The sequence below is a fragment of the Amia ocellicauda genome, chromosome 19 (genome assembly GCF_036373705.1).
Source record: "Amia ocellicauda isolate fAmiCal2 chromosome 19, fAmiCal2.hap1, whole genome shotgun sequence".
Classification (NCBI taxonomy): domain Eukaryota; kingdom Metazoa; phylum Chordata; class Actinopteri; order Amiiformes; family Amiidae; genus Amia; species Amia ocellicauda.
Window position 1 is genome coordinate 20590983 of NC_089868.1, and position 19503 is coordinate 20610485.

At 36.0% G+C, this 19503-nt stretch overlaps 1 protein-coding gene across 1 annotated transcript; it reads right to left on the reverse strand.

The window, feature by feature from the left end:
• Positions 1-1726: 1726 nt before the first annotated feature.
• Positions 1727-18392, reverse strand: LOC136714806 (noelin-3). Its single transcript, XM_066692420.1, has 6 exons — positions 18152-18392; positions 8160-8303; positions 6461-6616; positions 5635-5854; positions 4953-5059; positions 1727-4603 (listed from the first exon to the last, which is right to left on the reverse strand). Exons 1-6 carry the CDS (start codon positions 18338-18340, stop codon positions 3926-3928), a joined length of 1494 nt encoding a protein of 497 aa, XP_066548517.1. The 5' UTR covers positions 18341-18392; the 3' UTR covers positions 1727-3925.
• Between the last annotated feature and the right edge of the window lie 1111 nt (positions 18393-19503).

Here is a 19503-nt window from a genome sequence, read left to right on the forward strand (position 1 = left end):
AATTTGCAAATCTATAATTGTTATCCGGTATGACATTTCTGATGCTAGAAATCATATGATTTATAATAAATAAGTATAAATGATTATTTTCTGAAATAAAACTTTTTGAAATATATGCATAACATTCTAATGAAGGTAGAAAGAGCTTTAATTTGTATTTTAAACTTTTTTTTTTTTTCCAGCATCTTAAATGGAGAAAATTATCATAGGCCTATATATTTTGTCCAAAACAACAAACATCTATCTGTCATGCAACAACAAGCAAGGAATGTTACATTTAGACACCGCTTTATCACAGATCTTTCCAAGTATCAGCCTTTTAATTTACGGAATTTGTATTAACTGTAATTATTCCAATTACCAGAGTCCTGGCAATAAAAGTAAACTACATCTATATTGATTTTTTTTCATCATGTCCTTAGGATGCTTCCACAAGTTTTATTATTATTATTATTATTATTATTGGTTTAACTTTTATTTAATACATAAATAAATTCAAAGATAACCAAAAACCCATACTGATTTTATTTCCCATCACATTTCACCGGCCAAACTATTGTCTGTGATACAACACTCATTTAATCATTGTGAAATTCAAATGATTATATAGAATAATTAAAGTGGAACACAAGAAAAAAGGCCTATTTTATGTCTCTTTGACTTATAGTAATGGGCTTCCATAGTTCACCAATAGGTTATCTGAAATGCATTCCCATATTTTACATATATTGCTACATCGTAATGTGACACAGGCCTGTAAAATGTGATTAACTTATCATTTCAATTGATGCAGAGAAATTGCCAAGATAAAGATTTCAGTATTTTATGGCTCTACAGATTAAGACTATTATTTATTCTTGCTTATCAAAGATAACACTACAATGCATCTTCTTTTTATTAAAAAGTGCAGTTAATAAACAACAAAGCTGTCTCTGAATGATAACAATTTGTGAGGATTGTTCCAGTGTAAATTAAATCTGACAGATGCTATAATAGTGACAATAAACATTTACAAAAAGGTTAAAAAAAAAAAAAACACATTCTGTATAAAGATTTTGATAATAACTCAAGATTTTGAAAATTTAAAAATGAAATCTATCTCGGAATGATAAACCATTTTCTAATGAAAAAAGTGGTATATATTATTTTTAATGGGTATGTTGATAGAATTTGTTTTACAAGTAAGTTGAGTTCACATAAAAAAAGCATATTTGTTGTCAGTGGCCAAACGACGACAACTCTTAATAACACAAAATCAAATATAGGTGAAAGAGTGCTCTGCCCACATAAAGTACTTTGATAAATATATTCTATTTTTATAGCATTACTCAAGATTAATGTGGAAAATAAAAATGATGTCAAGTACATTTGTGAATCAATAATCCTGCGTGAAATAAAGATCAGCACAGTTGTTAAAACTGGAACAAAAGTTATACAATGGCTCGTGTTACAAGTTTTACAAGGGCTGGCATTGGGTGAATACAGGAAAAACCCATAAACAACCTGCTCTGACAAGAAAGAAGTCTGAGATTCATCTTCATTGAAAGATGCCTCTTCAATGACACTGATAGAAATTTGCAGAAGAAAAAAAAATCAATGCTAATCAACTTCCATGGAGGAGCAATTCCTGATTGAATACAACTCTGCAGATATGCAAGGAAAATTTTTGTTGCACTATGTGACACTTGTAGCCAAGCCCCCCCCCCCCCGATAGAAAATCGATAACAGCTCAGAAGCAATTCATGGTTGTGAGGGAATTTTACAGAGCTAGAGAAATAAATTAGGCCGGATTTGCCAGACCGGTCAAGTAGTGCTATAAATCTCAGACTTTCAGGACTTTTGCTTTCCATTGGGAATAGGGCACATTAAAATTCACCCAGAAGGTATACAAAGTAAAGACAGATGCAGTTAAAAGAGGGGGAAATGCATAACTGTAGAGCGGTTTCTAAAATGTTGAATCTGATACTGAATTAAGTAAAAACAGATATTGAATGTTAATGTTGAATAAAATAGTCCATTGATTGTGGGTGAGATCTGCATTTATTTTCCTCCTGAAAATGTGACATCCAAAAAAATCTGGACACCAATAAATATTAGCTACATTATTCTCTTAGTGAAATATAATCAAGTATAATGAAGGAAGTAGCTCTCCAGTGTTAATTTTGATTTACAGTTAGATGAAAACTTAAATGCTTGCATACATTGTATTTTTTCTTTTTCTTTTTTGGGGTAGTGGGGGTTGGACAATATCTACCTCAGTAGACAATATTTTGCCAATCTCTGTGTGAAGTTATAAGAATCATATCCTAAAATCATTAGTCTTGTTGGCAGTTTCTGACAGTTTTATATTAATATGATTTTTAAAGATTATAATGTATACTGTTAAGGCCACTGATAATACTACCATCGATCCAATACCTTTATACCCAAAGTACATAGACATTTAGGGAAGTTAATGTAGATTTACTTGTTTTCTTTAGTTCTTCTCAACAAATTATGTATATCAAACATTACTTGACAGGATCCTATCATTTGCCCTGGTGATTCCTCAACTGTATTACTGTTCTTAATGTATATGAACTGTAATACATAGCACCAAAAACTTGGAAAAATAAACTGTACATCCAAAGAGGTCATGGTTGTGACACCATGTTTGTTTACTTACCTTTGATTTGTGTGGAAGAGCAGGTTGTTATATGAGCACCATTCACCATTTTGACAAACCAAAATAACTTTTGAAGTATTACTTCTGCTGCAGATTGTTTTTATAAATCAAACAAATATGCCAGTTGAAATGTTGGTTATAGGAATGATAACTGCCATTTTACAGTATTCTAAAGGGCATATCCTAATTGGAAAAGGTCGAGGAGAGAAATACTCACACAGAATGATATCTACACTGAGCCAAAATAACACAATTTACATTGTAGTATGATCTTGTCTACAGTATGTTATGCCAAACAAATGTTCTAAAGGAACAGATCACTTTGAAGCTAAGACAATCTATAGTACTACAAACAACTGCTCAAAAAATATTTTATTTCTAGCTTCACATCATTGTCAATACCATAAAAGCTTGGTTATGTCAAATGTATGATATTTAAGGCAAAACAGTTATACTTTCATACTGTAGACTTAAAGCTTGGGTGAAATCCAATAAATATTCATATGAAGCTCTTTTATAATGCAAAAACAAAATTGTGACTCACGGTCAGTACATTGCTGTTTTTATATAAATGAAGATGGGATAGTGGTCGTGTATGCCAGTAAGAACGATTCAATCGAGTAACACTTTGAAGTACTGATACAATTCAATAAGCAAAGAAGCCATTTAAAGTTCACTATTTTATAAAAATAATACGGAGCTGACTCTGACGGAGACATTGACTTATTACAATGGATGTTGCAATGAGGGACAAAGTTATTTTTTCTTCAGAATAAACTATGGATCAGCATTGAACAGTTTTTGTTTTTTTTAACACTGAATCAAATGTCCAGTTAAAATGGAAGAAGTCCCAAGTTTAAAAATCGTAAACATAAGTCACTAAAAAAAAAAAAAATCTACACCAAAAAGAAGCTAGTAAGCAAAAAAAAAAAAGGCAGAAAATATAATAAGTGCAAATTTAAAATCCTTGACATTCATGCACGAAAGCTACTAATAGCCTCAAGTGTATAGAATCAAATCATAAAAGGCATAATTGTTTTGCCAGTCTTGGTAGAGATAAAGCACTTTTAATCAGAATCTATTGTATTGGGCCTCAGGTAAGTTCCCGTTTTTATTAACGTCTTCCAGAGCTGAAACTAAATTATAAAAGGCATTATTTCAAGGAACAACAATGTAAGTATTGTCCACTTTGGAAAACAAAAAGTATATAAAGTTGGCCATTATCACAAATGATATTGTTTCATTGTGCAGGAAACGCGTCTAGGCGTCATCATCAGTCTTAATAATGTGGAAAAGGGTTACATTGAACAGCACTTGGTGACCATTGTTCCAGGCATAAAGGGCCCTGTCCCGGGCGTTGTAGTCTAGCATGGAAATGTGAAAGTACTGATTATGGAAAGGGATGTCCATGTATTCATAGGTGGATGTCTTCGTGGAGTAGGAGTAATAGACCTTGGCTCCAGTTAAATGGGAGTTTGTTATGTACAGTGTTCCACAGATCATGAAAGACTCCCCGGCATTCCGTTTGGAGTACTCGGTCTTCCAGCTCTGTAGGACTTCCAATGTCTGGGCGTCGAGCTGGCTGATGACAATATTGCCGGCGTTTTGGTTGGTGGCGTAGACAGCCCACAGGCCGATCTCGTCCGCCATGAGGTCGATGTCCGAGAAGCCACCCCAGGTGTAGGGATACACATTGTGAAAGCCAGCATACTCCAGAGCCCGCTGGGTGAGGATCCTGCCAGTCTCGAAGCTGTACTTGATGAGAATGTTACTCTGGTACTTGTTGTAGTACAGAGAGCCGTTGTAGACCACGTGGTTGGTCCCGGCCCATTTGAACGGAAGGTTGTAGGTCCTTGACTCCACCCCAGTCACGAAGTCTGGCATCGACTTGTACTCGCGGACTATTTTGTTGTTGGTGTAACTGTCCATATACCAAACCTATGTCAAACAAAAGCCAAATATATAAATATTAACTTCAAACCATAAAGATAAGTGTATTTAATAATCTCTATTAAAATTGTATTTACATATATATTAAGTCTAAGCAAAATAGTTGTAATTGAAAAACAATGGCTGAGAGTCAAAGACAAGATTTGGATCTAGAGTAACTTTACAATATAATTATAAGTCCTCCGCACAGGACCCTATTTAGTATACAAAGGAAATTGGGATTGTAATGTGCATTGTTTATTCCTCATAAATGTTTATTAGAATCAAACCAAACAAAACAAAAACAGATTTGTAATGACTTGCAAAAACAAACAAACAAACACACAAAAGAACTCACCCTGTTGTTTCTTAGAGAAGCTTGTGGATCAGTCATCCATGCACCAAATCTCGTTCCAGATGTCTTTATTGTAATAGGTCCAGTGATTTTCATTAATTTTCCACATGCTGTTAATAAAGAAACACAGATAAGATATAATTTTTTCTAACAAGATTCTTCAAGCCAATTTCATGCTTTTGCTGCTCGATTCTTGCACAACACTATGCATATAAAAATAGCAATGCTTCAAAAATAGTTTTGCAAAGCATCATTGATACATCTACTCTCTGTGCAAAAGTCAGTAGATCCATTATCTTGAAAGGTGTAAAACCTATTTGAATATGTTGATCAGACATCATTGCTCTTTTGTATGTTATGGAATAGACGGTTGCAGACAGAATTACTGGCAACCTGTAAGTGAAACAATAGTCACTAATTATGCATGTAGAACATTCTTCCATAGAGTTGCAGACATCAGAAAATTGGCACTTTGTGTTTTAGATTTACTAGAACACTTTAATTAGCACTTCCTTTCATTGACAACAGTAATAAATCATTGAATAATAAGAGTATTTCAGATAGAAATTGGAAATACTGATGCCTGTATTTGGCTTTTGTAGTCTGTCATTTCATGAAATAGCCTACTAATAATAATGAACTCTGGGTGCTCACAGGTTTGGCGATATAAAGAAACAAGTCTTACTCAGTTTTGTCATGCAGTTTCTCAGCCTGGTTTCCAGGCTGATCACTCTTTGGTGTAGTTCCTCGTAGTCATACGCGCCGATCTCCTCCTGGATCCCAGTAAGCACTGCCGAGAGATTCCTGATCTCTTCTTTGAATTGCGTGATTAACTTGGCATCTGTTTTGTACTGTTCCAACACTGGGATCAGAGGCTGCAACTCATCCATCTTTTCCTTAAGCTCCTGTGAAGAGACCCAGTCTTTATTGTTAACTACAGCTGTCAGACAATAAATATTTAAATGTATTCATGCATGGGAAACACAGCCTGTTTTGTTAACCAATTTTCTTATAATATAAGAAACATTCAGATCACGGACACAGAATTAGAATTATTTATTATATCTTCTCTTGGCTGAGACCTTTGTCTTTGGGAGACATACATTTTGCAAGTGCATTGTACATAACTGAATATTATACATTCATGTGAGGGTATGAAAAGGTACATTATGCAGTAATATTAATGGTCCAAAAGTAAACCACAATTATACACAAGATGTGAGTCAACATTCTAGTTCTAGAATTATTTATTTAAAAATCTACTTTTCTAAATCTAATCTAAGAGAAAAGTCTGTCTTCCTAATACAAACCTACATACAAGTATGTTTTTAATTAATCTGTGGTAGGTAGGGTCATATTTTGATTGGTCCTACGTTATGTGTGAATGTTTTGCTTAGTCTAGCTATATAGGCTTTGAAACATTTCACAGTATGTTAAGAAAATATTTTAGCTTCAATTACATATAATTGTATGATGAATTGAATTAAAATTAAATTTAGTGTTTGCCATACCTGAAAATGTTTGCTGATCAGTGTTTTTCTGTCATCCTCAATTTGTCGAAACTTGGTCCTCAATCCTTTCATCTGGGTCTCCATTTTCAAAACATACTGAAAATCTCTCTGTGTTCGCAAATTCAGCACCTCTATAGACTGTGACATGTTCTGTACCTGTTAAACATGCAAGGAATCAGTTCATTTGTATTCCCTCATAGTCACCTGTTAAAGGTCTCCCAACTAACTCTACTCAAGCATTCCTACCATTTTCTTTTAAAGCATTCTCTTTCAGAATAGTTTACTCAAAGAACAAAAGCTACAACACTAAATACAATTAATAAACATATACATTATTTAATACACGCATTAAACACATCAACATATGGCATTGGTAGCATGCTAGAGCTACTGGGGTGACCTTTAATGTAAACATTTTACATTCAAACAGTTTTAAATTGATCTCCCTGGCATTTCCCCCCTAGATGATTAATGTATGGATTCATCATGGCTAAATACAAGAAATACATGTGTGAGAGACTTTTATGTGATGGTACATCAACATGTTTTAGGGTGGGGGATGTTCTATTTGAAGTACACCATACAAATTCAATTCTATAGCTCAGGAATATGTTTAAGAAATTATGCATTTTAACTTATAATCCTAACGCATGCATGGACACACACTCACACAAACACAGATGTGCAGAGCCCCTGCAGAATTATGTTAATTTTAATATGGAAGCTCTACATTTTGTATTTTGATGTGTCTAGTTATATTGGAATATTTTGCTACAGATCAATGTCATCCTGAAATCCTTGCCAGTCAAAATAATTTCACTGGCTGTGCTATTTTTTGTGTGCGTTTGGATGTAATAAACAGAGCGATTTACTTTTGAAGAACCCCATGTTTAGATCACATTTTGGAAATGTAAATGTATCGCATTAATATGCACAACATGTTTTCTGCCTAAAAAGCTCAGAGACAGAGCTTCACTTGCATTTTAATCAAAACTAAACTATTCTAATAGTGCAGGGTGCAATACTTCATTGAGATGTACATTGACAACATTAAAAAAACAAACTATTATCAAACTAATATCTGAGTGTAATAAAGTTGTAAATATTCATGTGGGCCTGTTCTTCAACATGATTTATTTTTTTAATATTTGGAAATTAGTATTTTCTTTGTACGATACTTAATTGTACGTTGCACATGGCCAAGAAAAAAACACCAGCTTTTAGCAATTTTAAATATTTTAAATAAACCCATAGACACAGTGCTGTAGTGGTGACAAGTAGTGGAATTATAGGAGATTATATGCAAATTCTTTGTGGGTATATGCAAAGTTACGCGGCCATATGTACAGTTACCTTCAAATGAAGTGGGCATAGGGGGTATGCCTGCATATACCCTAGAATACACCACTGAGTAACAAAGAAGGGAAAAGGATTGTACTTTAATAAGTAATTTACTTTTAGTTAATTATGAAATGTTTTGGTTGGAATCTGTTTTAAATTAAAAACACTGTACAGTATAAGGACGGAGCATAAAACACAAGGACAATGACATTTCAAATTCGATTCCATTTGTGTTGTGTTGCAATTAGACAAAGCTGCACACATCCCACATCCCCAAAATGTATTTCAGATTTACTTTCAGGCAGAACGCAGGCTGATCTTAATGACCACCAGCCAACGTTATTCTCAATTGATTTACCTTCTCCAGTAACTGTCGGAGCTGTCTGCTCTTTGCATCTCTGGAGCAAAGGTTCTGTTCTGGGGCCACCACAGTACAAATACATCGGCCTTCAGGGTCCTGAGCGGAGCTGTAAACTTGCCAGCCTTCTTTTGGGCCAATAGTCTAATGAGAAAAGAGTTAAGAGTTTGCCTGTTTTGACAAAAAAAAATTGTAAAATAAAAGTAATCACATATATTACAGTTATATTGATATAAATACTGCTTTTATTTAATTGAAATACACTAAAACTCAAGCCATTCTGTCATTTATTTTGCCTTAATGTGGTTTAATTCTATCTAAACTATACTACTGTCAGAAACATATGTATAAATAGTCACCTGACCGATCTTGCTGTGTTAAACTTATTCAGAATCCTCAAAAGCACAGTCTGAGTAAAATAATGCCAAAAGAGACTGAAAATGTCTAGAAATGTTTAATTCTCTGCACACATGAAAGTGTGATTAAATGTCGAATCCTTTAAAGCTTGCAATTCAAATCCAAGACTATCTTTTGCAGGACGTGTAAAAAAAAAGCTGATATGCACTGCGATTTCATCTCTCTGTAGACGTTGGCATGAGGATTTGTTGAGATTAACCGTTCAGAGATCACTCCCACTGCACCAAGAAAAGTGCCTCCACATAGTAGTGGAGAGCTAATTGTAACAGGAATATCGAGTTTAAAGAGACTAATGATCGGTCAGATGCATTTCAGCTACAAGGACCATGACTGCTGCCAACAATAAAGCCTAAACAAATCTGCTATAATGCATGGACTTCCCATGTCCAACAGAAGAAACCATGCAGAACTTTCACACACATTTGCATTTAGACCTGGAGTGGAATCCTTAACATGTTTAGTATCTAGAATTACACAAACCAAAATAACAAATTCCTAAGCAAAAAATATAGATATGATTATTATTTATTAGTGAACACGTGTACTATTAACCACTTATTATGGTAGGGAAAGGAGTAACCTCTGGATATTTATGAACCTCTTGATAATACTCTTGATAATAAGATTGCACTGAGCACGGTGTTACATATGCAAATCTGCTTCCTTTTTAATATCTATAGATGTGAATACACAGGTCAGCCTTGCCTTTCTGAGTTTGATTCAATCATTCAATCTTGCAGCACAGTAGTTTCTTGTTTTCATACAAATGTTAGACATAAACCTGAGCATAAGACTGAGTGAAGGGCTTAAGATTCCATTATCTAATTATATGTGCAAATAAATACTGGCAATTATCTGGTCTCCATCTTCCTGGGTGATGCTATTGATCAATGTTCAAATTTAAGCTGGGGGATTTATTGCTGTATCCATGGTGCTTTTACAGAATGATCCATTGAATAGTTCAACATCTTCAACTTCACGGGAGTTATTTATTAAAGTCGTTGTTATTTTAAAGAAACGTTAACATATATATACACCGATCAGCCATAACATTATGACCACTGACAGGTGAAGTGAATAACACTGAAAATCTCATTATCATGGCACCTGTCAGTGGGTGGGATATATTAGGCACCAAGCACCACATTTTGTCCTCAAAGATGATGTGTTAGAAGCAGGAAAAATGGGCAAGCGTAAGGATCTGAGCAACTTTGACATGGGCCAAATTGTGATGGCTAGGACGACTGGGTCAGGGCATCTCCAAAACTGCAGCTCTTGTAGGGTGTTCACGGTCTGCAGTGGTCAGTACCTATGAAAAGTGGTTCAAGGAAGGAAAAGCGGTGAACCGGCGACAGGGTCATGGGCGGCCAAGGCTCATTGATGCACATGGGGAGCGAAGGCTGACCCGTGTGGTCCGATCCAACAGACGAGCTACTGTAGCTCAATTGCTGAAAAAGTTAATGCTGGTTATGATAGAAAGGTGTCAGAACACGCAGTGCATCGCAGTTTGTTGCGTATGGGGCTGTGTAGCCACAGACCAGTCAGGGTGCCCATGCTGACCACTGTCCACTGCCGAAAGCGCCTACAATGGGCACGTGAGCATCAGAACTGGACCACGGAGCAACGGAAGAAGGTGACCTGGTCTGATGAATCGCGAGTTCAAGGTGTTGACTTGGCCTCAAATTCCTAAGATCTCAATGCAATCGAGCATCTGTGGCCCCACCTCGCAACTTAAAGTACTTAAAGGATCTGCTGCTAACGTCTTGGTGCCAGATACCACAGCACACCTTCAGAGGTCTAGTGGAGTCCATGCCTCGACAGGTCAGGACTGTTTTGGTGGCAAACGGGGGACCTGCACAATATTAGGCAGGTGGTCATAATGTTATGGCTGATCAGTGTATATATATGTTATATACAATTTTAATGGTAGGTGTATTTTAACAGTGATAGACAGAATAACAGCAAAAAAATCCAGAAAAATGCATTTCAAAAAAGTTATAAATTGATTTGCATGTTAATGAGGGAAATAAGTATTTGATCCCCTATCAATCAGCAAAATTTCTGGCTCCCAAGGTGTCTTTTATACAGGTAACGAGCTGAGAATAGGAGCACTCTCTTAAAGGGATGTATAAAAGACACCTGTCCACAGAAGCAATCAATCAATCAGATTCCAAACTCTCCACCATGGCCAAGACCAAAGAGCTGTCCAAGGATGTCAGGGACAAGATTGTAGACCTACACAAGGCTGGAATGGGCTACAAGACCATCGCCAAGCAGCTTGGTGAGAAGGTGACAACAGTTGGTGCGATTATTCGCAAATGGAAGAAACACAAAATAACTGTCAGTCTCCCTCGGTCTGGGGCTCCATGCAAGATCTCACCTCGTGGAGTTTCAATGATCACGAGAACGCTGAGGAATCAGCCCAGAACTACACGGGAGGATCTTGTTAATGATCTCAAGGCAGCTGGGACCATAGTCACCAAGAAAACAATTGGTAACACACTACGCCATGAAGGACTGAAATCCTGCAGCGCCCGCAAGGTCCCCCTGCTCAAGAAAGCACATGTACAGGCCCATCTGAAGTTTGCCAATGAACATCTGAATGATTCAGAGGATAACTGGGTGAAAGTGTTGTGGTCAGATGAGAGCAAAATCGAGCTCTTTGGCATCAACTCAACTTGCCGTGTTTGGAGGAGGAGGAATGACCCCAAGAACACCATCCCCACCGTCAAACATGGAGGTGGAAACATTATGCTTTGGGGGTGTTTTTCTGCTAAGGGGACAGGACAACTGCACCGCATCAAAGGGACGATGGACGGGGCCATGTACCATCAAATCTTGGGTGAGAACCTCCTTCCCTCAGCCAGGGCATTGAAAATGGGTCATGGATGGGTATTCCAGCATGACAATGACCCACAACACACAGCCAAGGCAACAAAGGAGTGGCTCAAGAAGAAGCATATTAAGGTCCTGGAGTGGCCTAGCCAGTCTCCAGACCTTAATCCCATAGAAAATCTGTGGAGGGAGCTGAAGGTTCGAGTTGCCAAACGTCAGCCTCGAAACCTTAATGACTTGGAGAGGATCTGCAAAGAGGAGTGGGACAAAATCCCTCCTGAGATGTGTGCAAACCTGGTGGCCAACTACAAGAAACGTCTGACCTCTGTGATTGCCAACAAGGGTTTTGCCACCAAGTACTAAGTCGAAGGGGTCAAATACTTATTTCCTTCATTAACATGCAAATCAATGTATAACTTTTTTGAAATGCGTTTTTCTGGATATTTTTGTTGTTATTCTGTCTCTCACTGTTCAAATACACCTACCATTAAAATTATAGACTGATCATTTCTTTGTCAGTGGGCAAACGTACAAAATCAGCAGGGGATCAAATACTTTTTTCCCTTCACTGTACCAAGAGAAGTTTCATAAGGATCTTATCTACTATAATCTATATCAAATGCATTCTGTCTATTTTTATTTTTTTCCAGTAACACATTCATTTTAAAACTCATTAACTATATTGAATACCATTTCCAATCTAAATGTAATTGAACTGTAATGAATACCAGATGCAGCACAACCAAAGAGAAAAGGCTAACCTTCTTATTGTAAGAGAATAGTATCAGTGTACCGGTATCGGTATTTTCACCATTGTGGCTGTTGCAGCTAGCTAATCAACCTTGAGAGACATTCATTTAATACAGTTTAAATTAGAAAGCCATACATTTAATACTGATTTAAGCTCAAATACAGATTTCCAGATGGGAGCTAAACATATTTTACAAATGTTTGCAGGAATACAATGTCCCACTTTTAAACATGGATTTTTGGGGAAAAACATTTAATGTTTTCTCACATATTCTTTTGAACCCAGTGCCTTTTCCTACCCTTTCCGAAACCAGAAATGGGGGCAACTAAATCTAAATACTTTTACAACCAATATAGAATTATGCCAATGTCCTCAAATGTCTTGTTTCAATATTATATTACATTAGCTTTCATTATACTGGCAGCCAATCCATAGAAAGTGTTATTTTGTTATTTTAATTTTGTCACGTAATTCAATGACGAATCTTTTTTATATAATTGTATTCTATCAACTGTGAATAAGTGAAACTGTTTTGTTAATATTTTTAAATGATGAAATAGACCTGGATATAAGTACATGACCAAAGATTAAAGTAAACACCTAAAACAGTATAGACTTGGCAATGAAACACTACACATCTGCATTAATTAACATTAACACATCTACAGAACTGATTCAAAGAGTCTTGGGAGATTTAAACATTTCAGATTTAGTTTTAGTTCATGGGCTTTAATGCATAATGATTTATGGCAGCTTTACAAAGATGTGTCATCCTACAAAAGGTGCACAGAATACAGACTTTATAACTGAACCTCAAGAGGCTGGCTTAACTAGACGGCCAAGGTTTGTGTGCAAGTAACATTACCTGGGCTGCTTGAACAAAACAAAATGGACATTTAAGGATTGCATTATTCAAGACAAATGAAGAACAATTACCTCTGAAATACACTGCAAAACACTTGTCAGAAAACAAAACATTTACTATGTGACGACCTACATAAATAATTGTGTGAATACCAGAAAGGTCAGACTTTGATTAATTTGTCCTGAACACTGGTGTAGACAGAGAGAGAGTGGGCCTGTGATGTTTTCTTCTTCATTAATCTACTGAAGTCATGGAGATTAGATTGTTTTTTCTTCTTCTTCCTTACAGTTGTTTAAACTTTGGCATATTTTTTTCACATTTAATAAGTGAAGCTTGAAACAAATCCAGTGTAATACTACAGAACTAGAAGATGTCCCATTTGTACTGCATTGTCTTATAACATATGTTAATATTGTTAAATTAAAAATCTGCTGAAACCTACATTATACATATCTAACAACGCATTATTTTTGCACTTACGAATAGGACTTTATAAAATGTATTCACTGTCATTATGACTGCAGAGAATGTTTGGAAGTATTAAACATTAATCCACACTAGTAGCTTAACAACATATTTTCCTGAAATAAATGTATGTTCTTATTTGATTGTCAAACAACAGAAAAAATGGAAACAAAACGAGACTGTGAATCATAAGTAATATCTATTCATTCGATAAACTATTAAAATGAAACCTAGAGCCAGACACATTCAACTGTCACACATACGTTTCATTTTATATTCAGTATATATCCTGATGGTCAGTGTAATATGTTCATATCAGCTTGATTGCAAAACTGTTATTTCAGGTGATGTGGTACAATTGTATTATTACCTGAGGGTAAGATGAGGTAGACAGATTTGACCTTTGGGGGAAAAAAAAAAAAAAAAGAATCTAGTTTATAATTTCAAAGCTGGGTCCATTTCTCTTCCAACCAGTACCCAGTTTTAACATTTGGCATTTAGACATGCCAGCACTTTCTACGACCTGGTGTAAGGACAATAAATTGTATATTAGGATCAGTAATGCTATCACAATGCACTTTCAAAGATATCTATTCCCTAATCCAAATGGAAACAGATGTAAAATCCAAACTTGAAACAAAGAGCAAAGATGAAATGATACCATAAGGGATGTCTGTGTTTCAGTCTATACTTCTACAAACAGAACTTTTGAGGTTCTTTTAAACTAATTTCCATCAAATGATCCCTCCCAATGTCAAGAGACTGTAGATGGTCCCTTGTTGGTATAAGCTTCAACTAAGCCGTCTTTTTATTTAAACATGGTTTATTATGATTACACATTGTTACAAAGGTAAACCATTTGGCGATTATTCAAATTCTTTGTGTCCCGTCCTAGGCACAGTCACCTCCACCCATATAAGTGTATCGATCAAGCCTCATCAATATTAAACAGAGCATTTTCACCTTCAAAATCTATCATTGCTCAGGTACTATCAAACGGTGTCAGCAACAGAACCTCAGTTCACCCATTTGTCATAACATTCATTAATCAGAGAAAGTAATTACTACGAAGAACACTTGCTTATCTTCATTCTACAGAAGGTCCCTAATTCTGTTTGTTTTTAGCCACAAGCAGCTGTCAGAAGATATTACCCCTCAAAAGATTCAGCTGTATATTTATTGCTGGTACGTTTGCATTTTGAGTTTCATGTGAGCGAGTAATATTAATGTCATATCCTGATAGGGATTAACTAGACTTCAGTCACAAGAGCAATGTAAACATGTACACTAGGTTTATAATAATGATATTACTACTACTACTAATAGGATACATTACAAAATATGCCTGAGGGAGTCAGTATCGTGTAGAGTTAGGGAACGCCATCACATTAAAATGAATACTAAATTCTGGGTTTATTTAAATTAGAATCTAAGGATGCTATTGTTATAACTGCTTAAACTACAACAAGGTTTTTACTTTTACTGGATTTGATCCTGAAATTAAATCAGTGGCCATTTGGTCTTTCAAATAGCACATCTCATTTGACTTTTCTGTTGACGGTGGAGCAGAGTTTCAAGTTTTGGACTTTGAAACTCGTGTCTATTTTAAAATGCACAGCTGGAAGCAAACTAGTCAACCAAATATACCACCTTCAATTGATGGCAGTGAAGACTGTATGATATTTTGAGAAGAGGATAAAACAAACAGAATGGACTAGCACAAAATGCAAGATGTGACATTTTCGTTGAACCTTTTTTCAATCTCCTGTGTGCAAAGAAAAATAAAAAAAGTGCTTATGTAGACATTGATTCAGTGGGAACTAAAAGATAGGAGAGCCGAGAGAGTGAAAGACCATTAGCCAACCATTAACAGAGTGTGCTATCTTTCCAATATATTCATTCATGATTTGACATACTTCGTAACACACACATCATCATTATAAAATACATTATCAAGACATATTGTTTGACACAGCAAAGATTATTTTCATGGCAAAGATTAAAGGCTCATTAATGGCATTCTATTTGGTAAATAAACAAATAATTATATTTAATTAGGCATCATTACCACCAGGAATGCCATACTTTTCCTGTATTATCAAAAGTGTCACATTTTTTCTGGCTTATGGTCTCACATTATAATACACAGAACGATATCAATGCAGTAGAGGATGTGTCTCCCATTAGCAAAAGTAAATTCCCAGCTCACTGCCTAAAACAGCAAAATGCAGCTGAAACATGAACACCTTGCAGGATAATCAATGGTGTATCCAGGAACTAGACAGTAATGATGCTTAGATTTATTGATATAGTATCTTTTTTCAGCTCATATATTCTCATGCTTAATTAATAAGAACAGTTTGAAAAGTATCTGATCGCATTTGTCCTTCTTTTGAAGACACCGCAAGTGAACTAGAGGCTTTGATTTAATCATAACACGAGTATTTTATGATAGCTTTATGTATTGGATTTTTAGTTTTGCCCAGTGGGTTACATTTTCGATTTGGTCTGGGCCGAAATCAACAAATTAATAATATCTGAACGTAATACATTTAGCACATTTATTACATAAATCAAGTATTTTTGCATAGAACACATTTTGCAGACGAGTTAGAAAATTACATGATAAAAATGCAACAGAAGCATGCCAGATTTTACAGAAAATACAATGGAATCTAAATCACACAACACAAAGAAACAATGCACAAACAAAACCATTCAGGTTCAAACATTTACATTAAATCATAATGTCAATTTTGTCCTGGAGAGCCATGCACTGTCGTATTTTGACGGTGACATGCCCATTCGGAAATCGCGACTACTACTAATAATATAAAAACTCAATTTTCAAAATCTGCATACATTTGAACATCCAGATAGTTGGCAACGAAGAACACAGACGCCCCCTATTGTTGCAGTGTTTTTCAGCACCACGGACAGAACCAAAGTGTACATCAAATGTAATATTACAATGAATATACAATGAACAAAAACATGTATTAATAAGCGAGAAAAATAAGAAAAGGCACAGAATCCTAGACGGACTAATCTATATCATCAGTCATAGTGCGCTTTAAGGTTAGGAGACGAGTATATGTAAGAGTTTAATTTCCCACCAGTCAATAACGAAGACGGCAGAAAGAAATAGTAGCCCTTAGACAGCACAAGACGAAATGAAAGAGTGGACCAGCAACTTTAAATTTGTTCGGCGGATCACTTATTAGTTATTTTTTTTCTTTACTGAAGTGTGCAATTTATTTCCTGAAATGTATCTATTGAAACCCGATTTCACTGACAATACAAGGTTGCATGAAAATAAGAGCTATACAGTCGATGGATGGTTGTTATAAGTGACAATGCTGGCTTATAATGCGTAACCAATGAACATAGAAGATGCAGGGTTTACTGCAGCCTAGACCAAAATACTAATTGCATTACATTGTATGCAAAACCTTATAAAGAGCGTTTTTTACGTGAGCAGTGAAATCACTGGGGACTCCTGAATATCTCTCTGAAATGTTTGTAATAATTCACCATTGTTGCTTATCTTGCTGCTCATTTTTCCGATATCCATTATGAGCCACAGCCACAAGGCAGAGCTATTCAAAAGGACAGCAACATTTATTTATTTCTGAAAGAGTGGGTGGGGGGGAGGGGGTTCTTGACATTTTCAAAACTGTGCACTAACGCCTATATACTCTCTCAAAGCAAGTATGAATTAATCCATATTTTATTCAACAAAGACATATTTTCAGGCAATAAAATAGTTATTTTCATCGAGAGAGAGAGAGAGATTACAGTGAGCTGCATCTGACTAAGAAAAAAAGAAAAAATGATACATTGATTTGTATATGGAGGGACGTGGCGTAATTTGAATTTTGATTTCATGGACAAGGTACATGCTTTCTCAAAGCCATAAAGTATGAGTTGTTTGTTATCCACGAACCCAAGCATGGTGCTGTAAAAGTACTTACTACATATATGTAATAAATCCATTATTGTCTACAACCAATCATCCACATGTTGATAAATGCATCTCTGCGGCTTAAATCCGCGACTGTAGACTATACGGTTACTATAAGGCAGTCGTCCCTGCACAGTCTGGTGCGTTGGTGGACTACAGTGCAAGGAAACAAACACAAAAACAGCCCAACAGTGATCAAATCAAATACAATCAAAGCAGGTAATTTCGTACCATGTTGTTTACGTGATTAGTTGGACTTTTAAACAGGTTAATTAAAAAGAACAAAACGTCCCATGTTCACATCACCATACTTAAAGGTTTCCCTTTTATTCTTCCAAACAAATACATGTCTGAGACCATTGAATGTGTGCGTCAAAGAAACACATTGTTACAAAATCCTGTTACATGTTTGACCACCTACAAAGTGAAAGACACGACACGCACACCTTCTCTCCTACCGCAAACATAATTCAAGCTTGCTTTCTTGCAGTCTTTTTCATGCATAGATACTACTGTGACTGTCACTTGCTCCTGATGTTTTGGTAATAGGGAATAAACAAACAAACACTAAACCCAGTCGGAAAGAAAAGGCTGCAGTATTGCTTACACGAAACACATACAAACGCAACCCGACAAATAGATGCTCCTCAGCAAACTTACCTCCGAGGTGTCAGATTAACGAGCAGACAACTCACCATGGACGGATAAAAGCCGAACAGCAGCAGGAGGAGCAGCGGGTTCAGGACCCCGGACAGCGGCTGCATGGTGCTGGGCAGCAGGTGGACTGGACTGGCGGCTTCACTGCGGGACCCGCTCGGCTTCACCACTGGAAGATGCCCGGCGATGAAAGCGCCCCAATGGAGAAAAGACGGATAGATCCACATTCATTACCCCGCTCTGAAGGACCTCGCCGTGCCAGCAATACAGAGCACTCCGCTCCAGCGGCCACAGAAAAGTTTGGAGAGAGAAAAGCAATCGGGCACTGTCTGCAAAGGAGGTGTGGAGACCTGCACCACGGAAATGACATCACTGGCTGATCCTACTTGGAGCTGGAGAAGTAAACCCCCTTTTTCTGTGGGATGATTAGCTATTGTACATATTCACTCTTCCTCAAAGACATGTTCAGAGTCTCTAGCTGACTAATGTAAAAGCAGCTCTTGACTTTGCATTCTCCTCAGCTGTAGTGTGATATATATATATATATATATATATATATATATATATATATATACCACAGGGATTCTTTATTTCGGAATCTGGAAAAAACACCAGATTAATGATGTGACCATTAACATCTATGTAATTATTTCTGTATTTTATACACTATTTACTGTATTGTACATTATGGTGACATTTGTATTATGATTCATGTAGTTAATAACACTAGCTCTTATGATGTGATCACATAGGATTATTAATAGATTTTTATACATGTTGTGTAATTATTTGTGATTTAATGCTTGTGTTGTTAAAACTAATGCCAAGACCACGTTTAATGCAGTATTTGATTCCTGTCATGTCCTTTCAACCTGATAATAAATTAGAGTATGCATGATATGATCATTAATCGCATAAACATGGTCTGTGTCTATACACAGTACTAACAAGTTTGTCATTATTTCTTTAACACATTTCTATCTCTTTGCACAACAATAACCTTGAATTGTTTTTATGGGTGTTACTGAAGACTAGCAAGCTTTTATCATCTCAGTTGATGAAACATGATCTTACTTCTTCAGAAAACCCCAGAAAAGAAGTAATAATTATTTCACACTGTAACTTTGAAGCCATTAAAAGTTGATTGCCAGTGGCAACAGTATACAGTGAGGGGAAAAAAGTATTTGATCCCCTGCTGATTTTGTACGTTTGCCCACTGACAAAGAAATGATCAGTCTATAATTTTAATGGTAGGTGTATTTTAACAGTGAGAGACAGAATAACAACAAAAAAATCCAGAAAAACGCATTTCAAAAAAGTTATACATTGATTTGCATGTTAATGAGGGAAATAAGTATTTGACCCCTTCGACTTAGTACTTGGTGGCAAA